Source organism: Lepidochelys kempii, chromosome 7 (assembly GCF_965140285.1).
Source record: "Lepidochelys kempii isolate rLepKem1 chromosome 7, rLepKem1.hap1, whole genome shotgun sequence".
Taxonomy (NCBI): domain Eukaryota; kingdom Metazoa; phylum Chordata; order Testudines; family Cheloniidae; genus Lepidochelys; species Lepidochelys kempii.
Genome location: NC_136386.1, coordinates 61,073,897 through 61,093,837, shown reverse-complemented (window position 1 = coordinate 61,093,837; position 19,941 = coordinate 61,073,897). Strand labels below are relative to the sequence as shown.

Genomic DNA, 19,941 nt, shown 5'->3' with positions numbered 1-19,941 from the left:
TCGATCACATCCGATCAGTGGGTTTAGAACTAATTCTAATGGGCTATACCATCCCTTTTGCATCTATCCCAACTACCCACCCCCCTTCCCTGTCCCTCTTCAGGGACCCTTCCCACAAGCATCTATTGAGACAAGAGGTGCATCACCTTCTGCAAATAGGTGCGGTGGAACTAGTCCCAATACAACACACCGGGAAGGAATTTATTCCCATTACTTTCTGACTCAAAAGAAAAATAGGGGGTGGAGACGCATCCTAGACCTGAGAAAACTCAACAAATTCGTCATGCCCACAGATTCAAAATGGTCACCCTGAACTCGATCATCCCTATGCTGGAAGAAGGGGACTGGTTCGCAGCCCTCAACCTACAAGATGCATACTTTCACATTACAATCCACCCGGCTCACAGATGCTTCCTAAGGTTCACAGTAGGACAAGAACACTTCCATTACAGAGTCCTACCATTTGACGTATCGACAGCACCGAGAGTGTTCACCAAAACACTGGCGGTAGTAGTAACACACTTATGCGGACAAGGGATACTCCTATTCCTTTACTTAGACGACTGCCTAATCAAGGGCTCCACAAAGGCAGAAACAGAAAGAGGTGTTCAACTAACCATCTTCCTCTTCCACTCCTTGGGGCTACAAATCAACAAAAAGAAATCAGCCTTCACTCCAGTACAGCAACTGGAATTCATAAGTGCTCGCCTGGGCTCACTCACGGCCAGAGCATCCCTTCCAGAGCCCCACTTTACAATGATGACCTCCCTTATATTGATGGTCTCACACAGCTCATGGGTGCATGCACGCACCTGCTTACAGCTACTGGGGCACATGGCCCAGCACCCCAGACTATACATGCAGTGGTCAAGCACACCAGACTACACATGCAGTGCCTACAAAGTCTACATACCACGAAGGCACAGCTTAAACAAGAGAATCACACCCATCACAGAGGTGATTCAGTCACTGCACTGGTGGACAAACCCATCAAACATGTGCTCAGGCATACCTTTCCAACAGGAAACACCATCAGTTCAAATCACAACAGATGCCTCCCTGATTGGATCGGGGGCCCACCTGAAACAATGTACTGCCCAGGGCAAATGGTCACCAACAAGAGAGACACCTTCACATAAACCTATTAGAACTACGTGTCGTCTGCAATTCCACTAATAAGAAACAGAACATTAAGGATATTAAAAGACAACATTGTATGCATGTTCTTTATCAACCGCTAGGGTGGAGTGTGATCCCATTCGTTATGTGTGGAAGCTCTAAAGTTATGGAACTGGTGCATAAAGCACAACATCACTATAACAGCTTCATATCTACCAGGCCACCTGAATATCATGGCGGACACACTAAGCAGACATTCTCACCAGAACACAAATAGGAACTGAATGAAGAAATAACACAATGCGTCTTTCGGAGGAGGGGAAATCCGTCCATAGACCTATTTGCCACATGAGCAAACAAGAAATGCCCAAGATCTTACTCATGAGCAGGACAGGGAGCGCAATCACTGGGAGACGCATTCCTGATCAAATGGAATGCCCCTCTCCTTTATGCTTTCCCTCCAATTCCTCTAATCTCCAGAGTCATACACAAAATACAAACAGGGCCAAGATCATCCTCTTAATGCCAACATGACGCAGACTAACTCGGTTCCCTTACCTGAATCGCAAGGCAATATGCACTGCATTCACTATCCCTCGATGACACAATCTCCTCTCACAGGACAATGAACAAGTCCTCCGTCCCAATCCAGGGAAATTTCTCCTGAGAGCGTGGCTCCTTCATGGCTCTCAGAGGATGAATTAACCTGTTTGGATCAAGTATTAGTAGTAGTGATTAACAGCAGGAAACAAAACACACGACATGCTTACCTCCAAAAATGGGAGATTTTTCATTTGGTGCCAAAGCAAACAAATATCGGCAAACCAGGCCCCACTTCCATTGATCCTGGAGTACCTACTATTGTTAAAGAAATCAGGACTGGCTGCAAGCTCGATCAAGGTCCACCTCGCGGCAATAACTGCCTTTCACCAACAGGTAGAAGGAACCTCAATCACCCACCCAATTACAAAGAGATTCATAATGAGCCTACAAAACATGTACCTGGACATCCGTGAACCCACTCCGGCATGGGACTTAAACCTAGTGCTCAAATCCTTAACCAGAAAACCATTCGAACCCTTAGCATCTTGCTTTATGCTCCATTTATCAATGAAAATAGCATTCTTAATATTCATCACATTGGCATGAACAGTGAGCAAGATTGGGGCACTCATGGCTCCCCCCATACACAATATTCCACAAGGAAAAAGCGACTCTGAGGACTCACCCAAAATTCATGCCCAAAATATCGTTCTCATTTCACCTTAACCAGCCAATTCACCTACCCACTTTCCACCCTAAACCATACAACAACCCACAAGAGGTGGCATTACACATGTAAGAAGTCTACCACACTCTGGCCTTTTACCTAGACAGGACAAAGACCTTTCATAAGTCCCCCAGACTGTTCATATCGACAACGGAAAGGTCGAAAGGCGCAGCTATATCAACATAAAGACTATTTTAATGGATATCAAACTGCATCCACTTGTACAACTCCATATGCAACACTGAAGCTCTAAAGGGTATCAGAAGACATTCGACAAGGGCTGTAGCAGCTTCTACAGCATTTCTGCACAACGTGCCCATTCTTGTCATACGCAGAGCAGCTACATGGGCATCCGAACACACTTTCACCAATCATTAGCTCGAGCGCAGATGCTAAATTAGGCTGCACAGTCCTAGCAGCAGCTACACAATCAACTCCGAAGCCCCTTCCATCCGCATGCGGGCACTGCTCTACATTCACCTGAAGGGGAGCACCCACAGGGACACGACTCGAAGAGGAAGAGGTTACTCACCTTGTGCAGTAACTGAGGTTCTTTGAGACGTGTGTCCCTGTGGGTGCTTCACTACCCACTCTCCTCTCCTCTGCTTTGGAGTAAGAATCAACTGCTCCACGATAGAGAAGGAACTGAGGGGGTTGAGGCGTGTGCGTGGTAGAAGAGGTGTCAGTGCCACCACGAGACAGCTACTGCACATGCGCGCCCCAACCAGATGCTGCTAGCAAAATCTCAGATGGATGGCGCTGGGACGCACCTCCCCCTGAAGTGGAGAACACACAGGGGGACGCGTCTCGAAGAACCTCAGTTACTGCACAAGGTGAGTAACCTTTTCTTTTGGACTATTTACTCTTCTTTAAGCTTGGTACAGCTACACCTAGCGGTGATATCCGCTAGTCATCCCCATATTCAAGGTCACACTGTTTTCTCATGCCCTATGGCAGGTATGGCCAAACTGCTGCTTGTGAGCTGCTGTGGCTCTTTTACAGTTAAAGCACGGCTTGTGGAGCCACCTTCCTCCCACTCCCCGCCCCTTCGTCTACCATACTGGGGGCGGGGGGAAAGCTCGGGGCTTCTGTCTTGTGGCGGGGTGGTGGGCTAGGGGCTTCTGCCTTGTGGGGAGGGAGATCTCTGGGCTTTAGCTTCACAGGAGGTGTTGGGGCAGAAGCCCTGCACCCTGGCATACGCCGTCCTGCGGGGCAGATAGCGAATGTCTTGCAGCTCTTGAACTTCTGAAGATTATACTATGCAGCTCGGAGGGTCAGTAAGTTTGGCCACTCCTGCCCTATGGCATCAAAAAATTTTAAGGGGCTCATATGTTTTCGCCCATCATCAAACCTCAGCATGGTGCTGACAGATGGATGGGCTCTCTCTGTTTGAGTTTCAGGCTGTGCATTCTCTTTACCATCTGTCAATGAACATTGCCACCTTGATATCCTTCTAGCTGATATGATGGCTAGGAGAGATTCAAGCTTTCAGGGCAAGACCTCCATGTATGATTTTCCTCAGGGACAGTCTTCCTTAAGGCTCACCTGATATGTCTGCCTAAGTTAGTGTCCAACTGTCACACCAACCAATCTATTCACTTCCTGGTTTTCCTTCTGAAACCTCACTCCTCCCTGGGCGAAGAGATTTCACACTCTGGATGTTGTTGTTTTATTTGAACAGAACCAGACCAAAGATGTATGTCTAGACTTTTCATGGTGTTTTCTGAGCGGGTTAAGGGTCAATCAGTATTTTCACAGAGACTAAGTGGGTCTTGGACTCTGTCAAGACCTGCTATCCCCTAGCCAATAAAGACACACTTGGACAAGTTAGAGCTCACTCCATCTGCCCAGGAAGCCTCTGTGGCCTGCCTTCGTGTCTCCATTTCAGAAATATGTGGAGCAGTGGCATGGAATTCGGTCTGCACTTTTATCTCCCAGTATTCCCTCATTCAATCTTACAATCACTGTTCAAGTAAATGTCCCCTCACCCACCTTCTGGCTTTCGGGTGATTGATTGCTAATCATGAAGAGAGGAACCTGTGTGGGCAAATACTTGAAGAAAATATGGTTACTTGCCCTACAGTGATTGTAGTTCTTTGAGATGGGCTATCCACACAGATTCCACATCTTCCCCATGTTCCTGATGATGGAAGTCCTATTAATGGGATTTTTTTACTGGTGAAGGAACAGAGCATGGGTTGCTGCCACCCTGCCTTATATACTTTCTGCTGTGGAAAGTGACAGGATTTGGGGGTCACAGGCGCAGCCCCAAAGGATACTGCTATTCAGAAGAATCCAATCTTGGGCTTGTGTGTGGGGTCTGAGCCTAAGCTGTGCTCCATGTTTCTATCCCTCTGTAGCCAGGGGCCAATATTATAAAAAATAGGTGCTTAACTTTAGATTCATAGATACTAAGGTCAGAAGGGACCATTATGATCATCTAGTCTGATCTCCTGCACCATGCAGGATCCTTAATCCCTGTTTAAGGACCTAAATAGAATAGCTCGATTCACCAAAGTGCTGAGTCCTCATCAGCTCTGTGTATAAAATGATGGTTGTATCTGAGATCAGCATCTCCTCTAACTAGTTCATAAAATTGTATAGTAGCAAACCATTGGATTGGTGAGATGTGTTGAAGTCTTTCTCATGATAGTTTGTGTTTGGGATTCTCTCTGTTTATAATCTTTCTTTTCCTCACCAGAGAGGCTGGGACAGTTACATGGTTTATTTGTTCGATAAAAGCAAAATCGTGTATGAAGGACCCTTTGCTTCCAGAAGTCTGTCTGACTGTGTAAATTACATTGGTAAGTGTATTCCAATAGACTTTGAACCTGAATGCCCTTCAACTAGTTTAATACCCAAATTTGTCTTGTCTTAAAAATCTGCATGGGTATTCTACAGAGCGTCTGTCTGAGCTATTTTCTCTTTAAGCTCTTTAAAGATTTATATTAAAATCTCTGAGCATTGAGGGAACACGGTCCATCTCCACTGTCAGTAAATAAATCCCAGCCAGTAAATAGAACCACAACTGGTGTAGCCAAAAACTCTATAGTGTGAATTCTTGTGGGAGCAAATTGCTATGGAATAATATGAATTAGAAAGGGAAAAGATCTGTGTTACCTGACCATGTCTCCAACTATCACCTCTTAGTCCCCAGGTGTTCCATTACAGCCTTTGGTAACACCACTTGGTGGAAGTGGACACCTTTGCCCATGACTTATTGACCAAGATGAGTCAGGGAGGAGATTAGATTCCAGAACCTCTTTTCTCTCCTGTTCCTGTTCGGAGTGTAATAGATTGTATTGTTATGTGGCATGAACACAAGGACTAAGGTTATACATGCAACCTTAACTTTGGCATCTAACTGTTGAGTGCTCAACTGTGCAACACTAGTGTTCTTCAAATGTAGTGGATTATCTGGAATTATGTGTATAGCACCATAGATGTGCATGGGATTTGACTGACAAATAGCAGTTCTTCTGTGAATGATTGCACATGTCCATTCCACTGTAGGGGTGTGACTGCTCCAGGGCACAATTGTCAGAGTTTTTCCCCTGTGGGTACTCACTGAGGCAGCACAAGCCCCCTCTGTGCCTTGTGCACAGTACGCAGGCAAACAGGGTGGAGCCACCCTAACCCTCCTCAGTTCCTTCCTGCTGCCCATGATGGTTGTTGGCATTCCCTTTTATTGCTTCTGCAAGGCTTTTTGTCAAGCATGTAAATAGTGCCCATTTGTAAGTTTCTGTACAGTTAGTGTAGGTTGGTTAGTTAGTGTAGTTTAAAAAAAAAAAAAGGGTTTTTTTGGCTCTGGCACCCAGTCTGGGTACCAGCTCTAGTACTGGAGATATGCTGAGCTCTCTGCTTTTCAAGTCCTGCCACTCTTGTAGTAAGGTAATGCCTAACAGTGACCCTCATCCCAGTTCCCTTAAGTGCTTGGGGAATGCTCACATGAGTGACAAATGTAGCATTCGTAAGGGCTTTCAGTGCTGCTTCAAGAAGGACAGGGCAGCCAGACTTAAATATCTGCTGCTGGGATTGGTGCTACATTGTCTGTCTGAACCATCTACCTTGGTCCAGGTATGAAGTGCCTTGGCATCCGTCAGTAATGCACCTCCAGCGTCACTGGTACTGAGAGGCAGATTGGTGTTGCTGGTACCGAAGAGGCATTGTAAATAGGACTTGGTACCTGAATCATCAAAGCAGACGAAGAGGTTGAGCTTATCTAAAGACTTGGGAGTGTGCCCATAGAGGAGGCACTGTCCAGGGCACACCTATAAGCAGGGAAGTTCATTGACTCCAGAGCCCAGTATGGGCCAGTTGAGACCGACAGAAGATCAAAATCCTGTGTGTCCCTGCCTAGCTGTTCTCACTGTCAGGAGTATATGAGAAATCAGTGATAATTTGGCTGAATTAGTCTTAATTCTGATGATTTGTAATTTTTTAATGAGTCTGAGTGGATCTTCACCCACTACTTTATTATTCTCTTCAAATAGATTATTTTCGTAGCTAAAAGAGTTTTGCAGTGTGAACAATAACACTGTCAGTGGTACAGAAATGCAATGTTAGCCTCTTACAAATATTCCAGGAAACTTCATTTACACAAAAAGAAAAGGAGTACTTGTGGCACCTTAGAGACTAACCAGTTTATTTGAGGATAAGCTTTCGTGAGCTACAGCTCACTTCATCGAATGCTTATGCTCAAATAAATTAGTTAGTCTTTAAGGTGCCACAAGTACTCCTTTTCTTTTTGCGAATACAGACTAACACTGCTGTTACTTCATTTACACAGTTTTCTTTTTCTCTTGTGTGCAGTTCAGGACAGCAAAATCCAGTTGCCAATTTCACAGCTGCGTAAAGTGTGGGCAGAAGCCGTGCACTATGTGACTGGGCTAAAAGAAGATTACAGCCGGCTATTCCAAGGGCAGAGAGCTGCAATGTAAGTTGGTGCAAATTCAGTAGACCAGGAAGAGAGATGTGAACATGGAAGACATTTGAACTGAAAGCTGTAGGAATTAAAGGATTCTTGGATTCTTGGCCACTCTTTTGAAGTGCATTGTTCTTTTTGTCCATAAACGTACATTGTAAACCAGATGAGAACTTGTCCTAATCTGTTAAATTATCAGTGCTTCTATATATGATTAATATTTATCTCAGTAAAAGCAACTTCAACTTTAAAAATGAATAAGCTAGAGGTTGTTTCTCTAGCATTGTTTATTGCAGCTGGTCTGGGTTTATGGTGGCAGTAGTTTTATTCTTGAAAATGCATTTCAGCAGTAAATGTAAATTGAGAATTCAAATGGCTGGTGGTCAAGACTATTTGGTCAGAAGGAATGTTCTGTGGTCTTCATTAGGTCATAAATCATAGCAGAAGATGCTGAGCATTTTCAAAGGTGTATTTTACATCAAATGTAATTGTATCCCAGATAAAATCTATGTTGAGTTGGAGTTAAGGTTGAACTCAAGTTAGTAATTTTGAGTAAAATTACATTGTCATAATGATGTAATTGTCCCCAAAACAAACATTAATAAGCCCAGGAAATGCCAAGTTAAAGTTAAACTTTAAAAGAAAAGATTATTGCATGATAGCAGTTGTAGTCCTAGATTAGTTTAAAGTAAACTGATGTTTAAAGATGCATTAGATTTTTTTTTCTTCTTCATAGTGTCACAAAGACCATTAGTCCATTTAAAAAAAGAGTATTCAAATGTAGCCTCTGCCCAAGATTTCAGTGAGTGTTAACTATATGGTAAATTGGAAGTTTCTGTTACTCTAAGACTGTTCAGAACACAAGGTAATTACGTTATCTTTAGAGAACCCACTTCAGAATTTAAATTTTTAACTCCTAAACTAATGGATTTACCTGCAAATACTCAGAAAATTCATTCTGTGTTCACAGTAAATGCTGTAAATTTGGTGAGGGTACGCTGCATTCTTCTTCGTACACCAGAGTGGTCGAATCTCCACCTTATGTGCAAAACTCAACTCAGCCTTAACTGTGGAATCACGCCTAGCAGCTCCATTATATTTACTCAGTTTTATTGAATGTAGCAAAACGGTACTCCTCTCATTGAGGGGTACCTTCACAGGCTAAATTTAAAGTTTCAAAGTTCAGTTCTATGAAATAACACAAGTATCCTGTGTGTTGGAAAATGGTAGCAGTAGAATTTTCAGTGGGGAAAACTGTACTTCAGATGTTCATAAACCAGAAAAAGCTAAAAGGGATTTTCAAAAATATTTCACCATATTCCAGGAACAGATAACAGATGATGATAAAGATAGTTTTTGCGATTTTAACTATGATGGTTACTCTGTGACCAATATAATAGTACTAATATAGATTGTTCAGAGTAGTTTGCGTGTGCAGGGATAGATGGTCTTATTTATTATTGGTATTATGGTAGCACTGGGAAGCCCCAGCCATGAACATGCCCCTGTTGTGCTTGGTGCTGTACAAACACATACCCAGTCAGTCCCAGCCATGGAGAGAGAGCTCACTGTCTAAATAGCCAAGACAACTAAAATGGGGGAAAAAGAAGAATTATTCTCCCCAATTTACATATGGGGAATTGAGGCCAAGAGGGTTTTAAGTGACTTGCCCAGGGTCACACAGGGAGTCTGTCCTTCTGCTGAAAACCTTATGCCAAAAGGTCGTAAAAAATTCAGTGCCACTGATGCATTTCCTTTAGATGTTAGAATTCAGGTTCTCCATGCATTGATTATAGCAGTTCATTTTTTGTTACTAACTCACAGAATTCCAGTTGTATTAATTTTAACAGGCTCTGTTCGCAATTATTGTTTAGGTTGAGTCTTCTTCGATATAATGCTAACTTAACCAAGATGAAAAATAATATGGTGTCCGCATCTCAGCAACTGAAAGCAAAGCTGGAATTCTTTCATCAGAGTATTCATCTTGATCTGGAGAGATACAGTGACCAGATGGCTTATGGAATATGTAAGTATTTTCGGAATAGTTGAAGGTCCCAGTGAAGGTCATGGTGGGTAGACAGTTCCTGCTGCAGAGAATTTGTAATGTAAAAGATATAGATAGAAGTTTGAGGATGACGACTCTCACACAAGCAAATGAACTTATTGGGGGTTCAGCACAGTTTTGTTAGTGTGCTGTATTTTTTTAACTGGGGACAGAGGTCAGGGGACCTAGTTAACATTTTTATTAATGACCTGGAAGAAAACACAAAATCATCAGTAATAAAGTTTGCAGATAGACATGGTAGGTGAGTGATGCATTTTATCAGACCTAATTCTGTTGGTGGAAGGTACAAACTTCTGAGTTACACAGAGCTCTTCTTCAGGTCTGGGCTTTCCAATCCTGAAGAAGAGCTCTGTGTAGCTCAAAAGTTGGTACCTTCCACCAACAGAATTTGGTCTGATAAAAGACATCACTTTTGTTGTGTTTCTCATATCTTGGGACTAATACTTCTGCAACACCACTGCAAACAAAGTTTGCAGATGAGAGACAGATTGAGTGAGTGGTAAATAATGAAGAGGAGGTAACTGATACAAAGTGATCCACATCGCTCTGTAAGCTGGGCGCAAGCAAGTAATATACGTTTTAATATGGCTAAATGTATGCAGGGAGTCCTCGAACTTACAACACAATTCATTCCTCAGAATTACGTTGTAAGTCGAAACCACTTTTCCCATAGGAATCCACGGTATAAAGGAGGGATTTGTTCCTAAACCAAGACATGATACACTATTTTCACCACAAGAACACAGATTTTTGTACTAAATGAATTATAGATGACTAACATAGCAACATCAATGTGTTTATTTGGTAAACAGCATTCAAATAAACACACAAAATCACATATGCTTTGACTTCCCAGAACTTTTTGAAGGGCTCTTGGCTGGGGGCTTCTCTGCAATCTTAAAGTGTCCAAGGAAGTTTGGACAGATGTTCTCCTCTTCTCCTTTGTAAATTTCTCTGTAGCAGCTGTTACAATGAATGGAGCTGGAAGGGGGACCCTTGAAGTTGCTTGTCTGATTGGCTTCCATGGCTAGCCTATTGTTGCTGGGTAGCCTTGCCGTTTGTTTTTGATTATCTGAGCCCGGGGCCGGGAGCCAATGAGAAAGCTTGAACAGTGAAATCAGTGATTGGCTGAGGCTCAGCATGTGTTGTGTGCTGTTCTCCCTGCCAGCTTTCGTCATAAGGGCGAAACAAGCGTCGTAGGAGCGAAATGGGCAGACAATTGAAAAGCGTCATAAGTGGCATCCGACGTAAGTCAGGCATCATAAGTCCGAGGACTCCCTGTACATCTAGGAACAAAGAATGTAGGTCATGCTTGCAGGATGAGGGACTCTATCCTGGGAACCAGTGACTCTGAAAAAGATTTGGTGGGAGAGGTGGATAATCAGCTGAACATGAGCTCCCAGTGTGATGCTGTGGACATGAGGGCTAATGCAATCCTGAGATGTGTAAATGGACATCCTGAGTAGTAGAGACGATTTTAAGGCTATATTTGGCCCTGGAATGCTGTGTTTAGTTTTGGTGTCCGTGGTTCAAGAACGATGTTGAACAATTGGAGAGGATTCAGAGCAGAGCCCTGAGAATGATTTAAAAACATTGAAAACATATCTTAGAGTGATAGTCAAGGAGCATAATCTATTTAACTTAACAAAAAGTAGGTTAAGGGGTGACTTGATTGCAGTTGCCAAGTACCTATATGGGGAAAAAATACTTAACAGTGAAGTCTTCAGTCTAGTGGAGAAAGGTATAACATGATCCAATGGCTGGAAGTTGAAGCTAGACAAATTCAGACTGGAAATAAGGTGTAAATTTTTAATAGGGTAATTAACCTTTGGAACTATTTACCCAAGGTTGTGGGTAAATTTGTGGTGGATTCTCCATCACTGACTATTTTTAAATCAAGATTGGATATTTTTGCTAAAAGACAGGCTCTAAGAATTATTTTGGGAAGCTTCTATGGTCTGTTATACAGCAGGTCCAAGTACATGATCACAATGGTTCCTTCTGTACTTGAAATCTGTGGATGGCAGAAGTGAGGGAGTTCATGAGAGAAAGGGAGTAGGAAAAAGAAGAAACAGAAGGACAGTCCCATTTTCGCACATACCTTGTCATGGTAGGGTTTTGCAGGCATCGCGGTGGGCATGTCCTAAAGAGGGATTTCTAGGAGATATGGGAAGGGCATGGCTCTATGAATTTAGTTATGGAATTTTCCTAGGTAGAAGGGCTGTGGGAGAAGGTGGCTGGTGGGGAGGGAAGTTGAGAATGTTGGCAGAGTGAAAGTGGGGTCAACATTGCAATAAACGAATAGAGCAGCTAGGTAGGGCAGGACTAAGTTGTCGAGGACCTTAAAGGTGAAGACAAGATGGCTGGTGCTTGATGCAAAGTGAAGGAAGAGCAAGGGGTTAATGTGGTCAGTAACAAGCCAGAAAGGTGAGTGCAGCATCAGCTATTTGAATAGGTAAGTCTGCTGTAATGGAGGCCAGAAAGGTTGCAGTAGTCAGAATGGGAAATGATGAAACCCTGGATGAGCATTTTGGTGGCATAAACAGAGGATAGGCTGTTACATATGGAAAAGCAGCAAGATTTATACATGGTTGGTATGTTTAGCCATAGAGAGGGCTGAGTCAAAGAAATGCCACCTGAATGTCTGTTAGGATAGTCATGTTGTTCACAGATATGGAGGAAAGGAGAGAGAGGGCTTCAGGGAATGATTACAAGATAAATTTTTCCCATGTTGTGTTTAATCTGCCAACAGGACATAATCCTTGAAGAGATATCAGAGAGGATGAGATGCTGGGTTGGATGGAGGTAGATTTGTGAGTCATCAGCAATGATGGTGGTGGTTGAAGCCATGCTTGTTAGATATGTGCACCTAGACAGGACATAGAGGGTGTCAATGATTGCGCCAATCAAGAGAGTGGGTAAAGAGCCTGCTATAGGAGCGGTCAGAGAAGCAGGAGAAGGACCCTGAGAGAACGGAGCTAGGAGAGCCATTGGAAGAGTTAAAAAGTGAGGGAGTGGTCAGTGGTGTGAGAGGCTATCAAAAGGTCAAGGAGGAAGATGATATACGAGCCCTGAGATTTGGGCTGGAAGAGGTTGTTAGAGGTTTGGTGTGAGCAGCTTCCATGGAATAGAAAGGGTGAAAGCTGGATTGAAGAGTTAGAGTGTGAGGTGTGGGATCTTGGGTTCAGAAAGGCAGTTAAGTAAAGGACTAAATTTTTTTTTAAGATAGGGGGGACTCCTATTGGGAGGCGAACGAACCTGAAGTGAAGAGTGAGTTGAGGGGGTAGCGAGGAAGCTGTTCTAAGCATGCTTTGCTAGGCCTCCAAAAAATCTAGTTGCTATTGTGTTGAGCAGCATTTATCTCAGTTCATTTCCTTCTCACACCTCAGTTTGTACTTTCCTGAATCTGTTCTCTTAATCATAATCCATGTGGCTGTCAAGATGTGTGGCACATGTTCATTCCATGACCTGCCCTCCTTCCCCTGTAAATCAGAGTCTATTCATTCTGGATTCTGGTGCAAAGGAACTGAAGGGGGATCAGGGCAGCTCTGCCTTTTATACTTTGGCCTGGGAGCAAAAGCATATGGAGGATGCAGATGCCACCCTGATGGGTACTGCATTGGGAAAAAGTCTTTGACTTTAGAGTGTGCATGCCCAAAACACTAAAGTGGAATGGGTATGTGGAACACATCTTGAAGAACAACTTACAAAAGAGGTGAGTAGCTGTCTTTAAAAAATCTGCCACATGTTCATTTCCTTCCCTGGAGTTCCTGCCCATTCCAAAGTTTGAATTAATTGAAGGAAGCAAGGCTTCCTTGCCCCCTTTGTATAAATTTTTTTACATTTGAAGCAATGGGCAATTGGCATTGTTGACAACTTTATACATAGTGCAGTTTTGTTGATCATTTCTCACTTTTGCCATTCTGGTGGCACGTTTCTTTTCTGTTGGAAATCTGTCTGTACATGTTCCCCATTACCATAGTATCGGAGTCCCTTGCTGTCTCTAATATATTTATTCTCACAACAATCTGATGAGGTAGAAAAGTGCTGTTACCTGCATTTTTGATTCATAGATGTTAAGGCTAGAAGGGACTGTTCTGATCATCTAGTCTGACCTACTGTTTGACACAGACAGGAGAACCTCATCCAATGATTCCTGCCTCAAGTTCATAACTTCCGGTTGAGCTATTTTTAATAGTGAGGGTGATTAAATGTAGTTACAACTGACATAGGGATGTGCTGAATTCTCCATCATTTGGAGTCTTTGAATCAAAATGGGATGTCTCTTTCTAAGAGACCTGCTCTAGCTCAACCAGAAGATACAAGTTTGATGCTGGAATGACTGTGTGAAGTTCTTTGGCCTGTGTTATACAGGCCATGAAAATTTCCAAAAGTGGGAACTTGAAGTTATGAGATGAAGTTTATAGGCTTGATTTGCAAAAAGTAGCTGAACTCAAGATAACTGAAGCCATTGCAAGCTGTTTGGGTTCTCAGTACTCTTGAAGTTCAGGACACTTGTTTATGTGCCTAACTGTGGACTTCAGAGTGTTTCTTTAGGCACCCATTTTTGTCTGTATATGTATGCATTTATCTAGGTTCATTCCCAGTTCATTTGATACCTGTGCCTTTTTTGTTCATTAATCAAACTCCATTTCTTTTAAGCCTCAGAAAAGATGCTCAAAGCCTGGAAGGAAATGGAAGTAAAGGCCATCCAGTGTGCTGAGGTATGGGGAGTGAAACCAGGATGCTTGATGTCTCGGGGAGGGGGACTGGCAGGCTGAGATACTGAAAATTTTTGCATTTGGGTCAGTTTCCCCTCTGAAGCTTTACCGAGGAATAACTTATGCAGCTACAGAAGATGTGTATGGTGTAGAAAACTCAAGGGACTCTCTCAGGCAATTATAGCATGTTTAAAGGAACTGAATCATTGAGTCTGACTGATGAAATACATTCACTTACATCAATGTTAAATCATGACTTATTAAACTTAAGCTATGATGTGCGCCGTAGCTGAAGCACCTGTTCAAGATGCCTCATGTACTGAGTGAAATAGCAATAACAAAATTACTATTTCAGCCAGAGACCTTCCTCAAGAAACAATTCAACTGTCACCATGTTGTTCAAATATAACAGTTTATTTCTCCATTGTACTCTTTCCATTGTCTCCTTAGAGTCCATATTAGAAACACAAGATCATAGAAAACTATTACTCATTTGGGATTTGGGAGGTGATTTGGGAGTAACTGAGACTTTGTAGTCATTCCCACTTCCACAAGATTGACAGGGAACCAGTCACTTAACATATTACCACTTCATTTTAAACTTGTCTTGACATCAGAGTAATTGAAATACCTAAACCCTCCACTTTGATGATCTCTTTATAAGGCTCACTTTTCATTATGGAAGCATCTCTTATGATACTGTTCATAGCTTCCAAGGCCAGAAGGGACCACTGTGATCATCTAGTCTGCTCTCCTGTGTAACACAGGCCACAGGACTTCCCTGAATTAACTCCTGCTTGAACTAGACCATCTCTTTTAGAAAAACATCTAATCTTGATTTTAAAATTTCTGGAGATGCAAATCCACCACAAACCTTGATAAGTGTCACGGATCCACAGGTTTGGTGCTACATCCTTAGCTTTTGAACAGTCTTTTGGAGGAATCCCCTTAGTATGCCAGACCCTCAAGGGGTCTCATTCTTCCTTCAAGGAAGACAATGCAGACTCAGTGCATCCTTGATTGGAGGCTCCAGCATTCCTGCTTCACAGCATGAATTCTGCTCAGCAAGTCCAACTGAGAAAGACTCCTGGTAGAGACTTGTATGCTCTTCAGGGACTAATGCACCCTAGCCAGTATTTCCAATGACATCCTAAACAGTGTTTTCAAAACAAAGTAGGATTTATTAGAGACACGAGTGAGGTAATATTTTTTTTCCCAGTCCAGTAAAAGATACTACCTTACCTACCTTCTGTCTCTAATATCCTGGGACTAACATGGCTACAAATACACGGCATACAACAATGTAGGATTTATTAGTCAATTGGAACACAGCGCTGGAAGTCCTTAGATTAGCAAAGAGAAATAAAGGTTAAAGCATGGTCCATTCAGGTCAGCCTAGAACATTTCACCAGCCGAACCTAAATTTACTTATGGACAGTTTATTGCCCTTGCTCTTGTGCTAACATTGTCCTTTAGCTTAAATAGCTCTTCTCCCTCCCTGGTGTTTACTTCCCTCATGTGTTTATAGAGTGCAATCAGATCCCTTCCCAGCCTTCATTTTGCTAGGCTAAGAAAGCCAAGCTCTTTGTCTCTTCTCATAAGAGAGCCTCTCCATTCCCCTGATCATCCTTGCAGCCTTACTCTGCACCTCTTGCAGTTTTAATTAATTTTTCTTGAACATGGGTGACCAGAATTGTATACAGTATTACGGATTCCTTGTATAATGGTATTAATACTTCCCTATCTCTGCTGGAAATACATCACCTTATACATCCGAGGATCGCCTTTATCCTTTTCATGGCCTTGGTACATTTGTGGCTTATAGTCATCCTGTGATCAATACACCCAGGACTTTCTCCTCCTCTGTCATTTCCAACTATGAGCTCCCAGTTTATAGCAGAAATTCTCGTTTTTAGCCCCTAAGTACATGACCTTGCACGCTGTACTATTACATGTCATCCCATTTTATTCCTCCAATCCTCTAGGTTATTCAGTTCTTACTGGATAATATTTTTCCTCCTCTGTGTTGATGCCTCCCAATTTTGTGTTGTCAGTGAATTTCATTAGTACATTGCTACTTTTTGTCCCGAGATCACTAATTAAAATATTAAATAAGAACTGTCTCAAGACTGATAGTTGGGAGGCTCCACTAATAACCTTCTTCCAGGCACAACCCATTGTTCTTTCCCTTTTAGCCAGTTTATATTCTCGAATTCATCTAATAATTTCCAACGTGGAACTTGAAATCCGGGTAGATTTGATTGATTGTATTTTCCTGGTCTAGACTATCATTTATCTTGCCTAAGAAAGTGGTTAGTGGTGTGATCTGCCTTTTGTAAACCCATGTTGCATTTTGTCCTATTTTCCATTTACCTCCATGTCTTTAAAGAAAAGATTAATTAAAGTTTTTTCCAAAGTCTTGCATGCTATTGAGATCAGACTAACAGGTCTGTAGTTGCCTGGAGCCTTTTTTCCCTTAAACTGCTTTTGATAGTCTCCAGTCTATATGGTACTACTATCCATTTACTAGATTTATTAAAAATCCTTGCTGCCGAATTTGTAGTGTGTGCCAGTTGGTCCAGTATTCTGGGATGGAGATTATCCAGTCCCTCCACTTTGAATTTAAAGATTGGATGGCTCTTTTTAAAAGATAAGCTCCAGCTCAACTACCAGATGTGGGTTTAATGCAGGAATCGTTGGTCTGTTTTCAGGTCTGTGTTGTGCAGGAGCTCGGACTGGGTGATCATAATGGTCCCTTCTAGCCTTAACATCTGTGAAACCTTTATTCCAGCACAATGTTGATTTTGTCTTGGAATTGTACTGTTTTTTTCTCCAAAACAATAAAGCATCACTTCATGTGTTCTGGAAGTAGTTGTGGGCCAGTCAGATAAATATATTGAAGCAGCTTTTACACAGTGCATTCAGATGGTGGAGGTGATTCCTATATTAGTGTTGCCTAACACTCTGCATTTTATTTATTTAAATAAAGTGTGTCCTGTGGAAGTGGGGTGTTTATATAGAGTCCTGTCCCTTTCCACAAATTGCTCAACCTTTTTTTCTAGCAGGGCCCAGTTAGGAAAGGCTCAGTTTAAAGGCTTCAGGATCTGACATCCATAATCCTGTTCCTCTGGATAGGGGAGTTTAGGGTCCTACCTCTGATTTTTCTGGATGTCCATAAGATGCGGGGGATTCCCTCTTGATCGTTGTGCTTGCATGACACAGGAAATGTGTCCTTGGTGCTACTGCCAGCACACTAGCTGAATTATGGTCTTTACTGCAGCTTCCCCTGTTGACCATTCTTTGTTCAAGTGTCCAGGATGATTAGAAAATGCTACATCTAGTGTTTCCTCTGGTTCTCCTGAATCAAGGAGGATGTCCATATGTTTCCTTGGTGTTTTTCCCCCACCAGCCTAGGTATGCCATTGTAATGTCCAGTGTCTGGGTCCCGGCAGATTTAGTTTGATGACTTGGACCTCGAGGTCCATCTCCCAGAGTAATTGGTAGACGTTCTCTTCTCTGTCTATAGCTAGTACTGGAAGCCTTCTAATCAGTGCTCTCTCAGGATAGCTTTAATGCCACGTCAGCATCTAACAGAACTTGTCTTTGGGCCATATTGGGTGGCTTGACTAATAAGGCTTAGTCTCAGCACTCTATTGCATGTTCCTGTCTTGAGCACCCTGAAGATGGAGCAGTGTTTTGATCCAAGTGCTGCTTCCACCTGGATTCTTTTTCTTAAGAATTAAGAAGTTAAGGTTGTCTTGTCAAACTCCAGTTGTTTCTCTTAGAAGGATAAGTGACATTTTTATTTTATCCTCAGGGTTTTTTCAACCCAGAGTACTTTTTGAAACTACTACCAGGTTTCTTGAACTACTATAGTTGCTCTGTATCATTTCTGTGAGGGGACAACTTTTCTTTCTTATGGCTTAACTTTCATGCATTTCCAAGGAAACAGATGCAGTCACCTGGATGTCAGCAGAACAATCCAATTCCATTTGATTAGGACACAGTCCATCTGGAATTCAGATACATTCATAATTCATATCCTTGCTGGCAAAATCAAAGATCGAAAAGATTCAAAATCTACCATCTACTGATGACTCAGTTTAGCTATTTTAAAAGAATTTAGGGAAAAAATCTGAACATCTACAAGTCTCAGAGCAAGGTCAACTCATTTGATTCCATAACCTGGGTAGAAGAAATGGAACCTCTTATGAGAAGAATTGCAGATCTCTGGCAATCAAAGCGTATGTTGATCAGACGCAAGGAGATACAACACCTTCTTCCAGTGCTGTCTTTGGTCAGAGTCATTCAGTCTGCCATTCTCCCTACATGTGTCTCCTCATCTCATCCTGGTCTCTTCCATACCTCACACTTGGAGTAACAATATGTTCACTTGTCAACATGACTCCAGACTAGTAGATTCCTTCTACGTGTGAGAACAGACCGTATGGACTTACCGCAAGTTTGTCTCCTCTTAACAGAGGGAATCACTACAGTGGCATTTTCCTATTCAGGTACATAGTTTATCTATTTATAGCTTTTTAAGTTTTGCAAGTTCTGGAAGCATCTCAACTTGGACTGTAATACAGTTCCACAGCTTATATATGGGAGCAGTTTTGGCACCAAAATTGAGACTATCTGCTGATTCTGTGGTCTTGTGGATGTGGTTAACGCAACAATGCTGACTCCAGAGGAATCCTTTGTTAGAAGAAGATACGTTTTCAGTTTGTTGGTATTGTCTGTGTCTATCCAAGGTTGTTGAGGGTATCGTACATTGTGTGGAAATTGGTCTGATTTCCGTAGTAGAACTATAGCAGCAGCTGATCTAGTGAATGATTATTGTCCCTCAATGACAGCAAGACTCTCACTTTCAGTAAATTGTTTGTTCCACTCAGATTCACTTGTCTATTGAACAAAGTAATTTGGGGAATCTTTGTTGATTTTTATGTATTTCTGCTCCTGAAATTGTTTAATACGTGGACTGTCACTTTCCAGTCAAAACTTGAGATCTATGGCGAGTTATTTTTTCTCATTAGGCTGGAGATATCGGATACCTAGATGAACAGATTATGGCTTTGCACACAGAGATTGTGGAACTGCAGAGGAGTCCATATGCAAGGCGCCAGGGAGATGTCATGGAGAGTCTGTAAGGAAAAGGGCTATTCTCTCATACTTGTTGAAATCATTTTACATTGTAACAGGTTTTATATTTTTTGTTCTTTTTTGGTTTTATTCTCCATTTTGAAGAGGTTAAAGTAAGTGTGTGGGGAGTGGGAGGGGGAAGAGTGGGTGTGTTTACACTTCAGTACTCTAGAATTATATACCCAGGCTATTTGAAAACTGCACGCTTGAGAGAGCTAAAGTTTTTCTTGCTTTGTTTTTAGCCCAAAGAGGGAAGTAAACTTCATTGAGCCATTATTGTATGAAAATGACAATATTTTCTCAAACATCAAGTGTTTCAATGTGGTTTTGGAGCAATAATAACATTTGTTTAAAAAAAAAACCAAAAACCTTGAACTTGAAAATCGTTAGTATATTCCATTTAAATCCTACTTTAAAAGAACATAAGGGTTGTAAAGTGAAGCACTCAAGTTAGGAAGTGCCAAAGTAAAGTTTGCACATGCAGTCTTAACTTTGTCCCTTTGTGCATACGTATAACCATATAGCCTATAGTTATTGGATCTGTTATTTCCAAAGAAACTCTGTTCTATACAGTGCTCAGTGAATGTGTACTAACCGAGGTAGGTGTCTTCCTGATCTCTGCTTTATTCACTGTACATCCCTGAATGATTCCCTACACACTGTCCATCCTGGGCGTTCTGGGGCCATATCTGCTCTGAGT

The 19,941-nt window shown here is 42.1% G+C and overlaps 1 protein-coding gene across 4 annotated transcripts in view; it reads left to right on the top strand.

Annotated features, from left to right (window-relative positions):
• CHUK (component of inhibitor of nuclear factor kappa B kinase complex) overlaps positions 1 to 19,941 on the top strand; it is a 77,323-nt gene that overhangs the window by 36,280 nt on the left and 21,102 nt on the right. For all 4 annotated transcript variants that reach the window (XM_073353133.2, XM_073353132.2, XM_073353134.2 and 1 more), the window contains exons 11-15: positions 5,091 to 5,193; positions 7,202 to 7,325; positions 9,188 to 9,339; positions 14,041 to 14,102; positions 19,136 to 19,245. In XM_073353133.2, the coding sequence (XP_073209234.1) occupies positions 5,091 to 5,193; positions 7,202 to 7,325; positions 9,188 to 9,339; positions 14,041 to 14,102; positions 19,136 to 19,245 (551 nt within the window). The remainder of the gene's footprint in view (positions 1 to 5,090; positions 5,194 to 7,201; positions 7,326 to 9,187; positions 9,340 to 14,040; positions 14,103 to 19,135; positions 19,246 to 19,941) is intronic.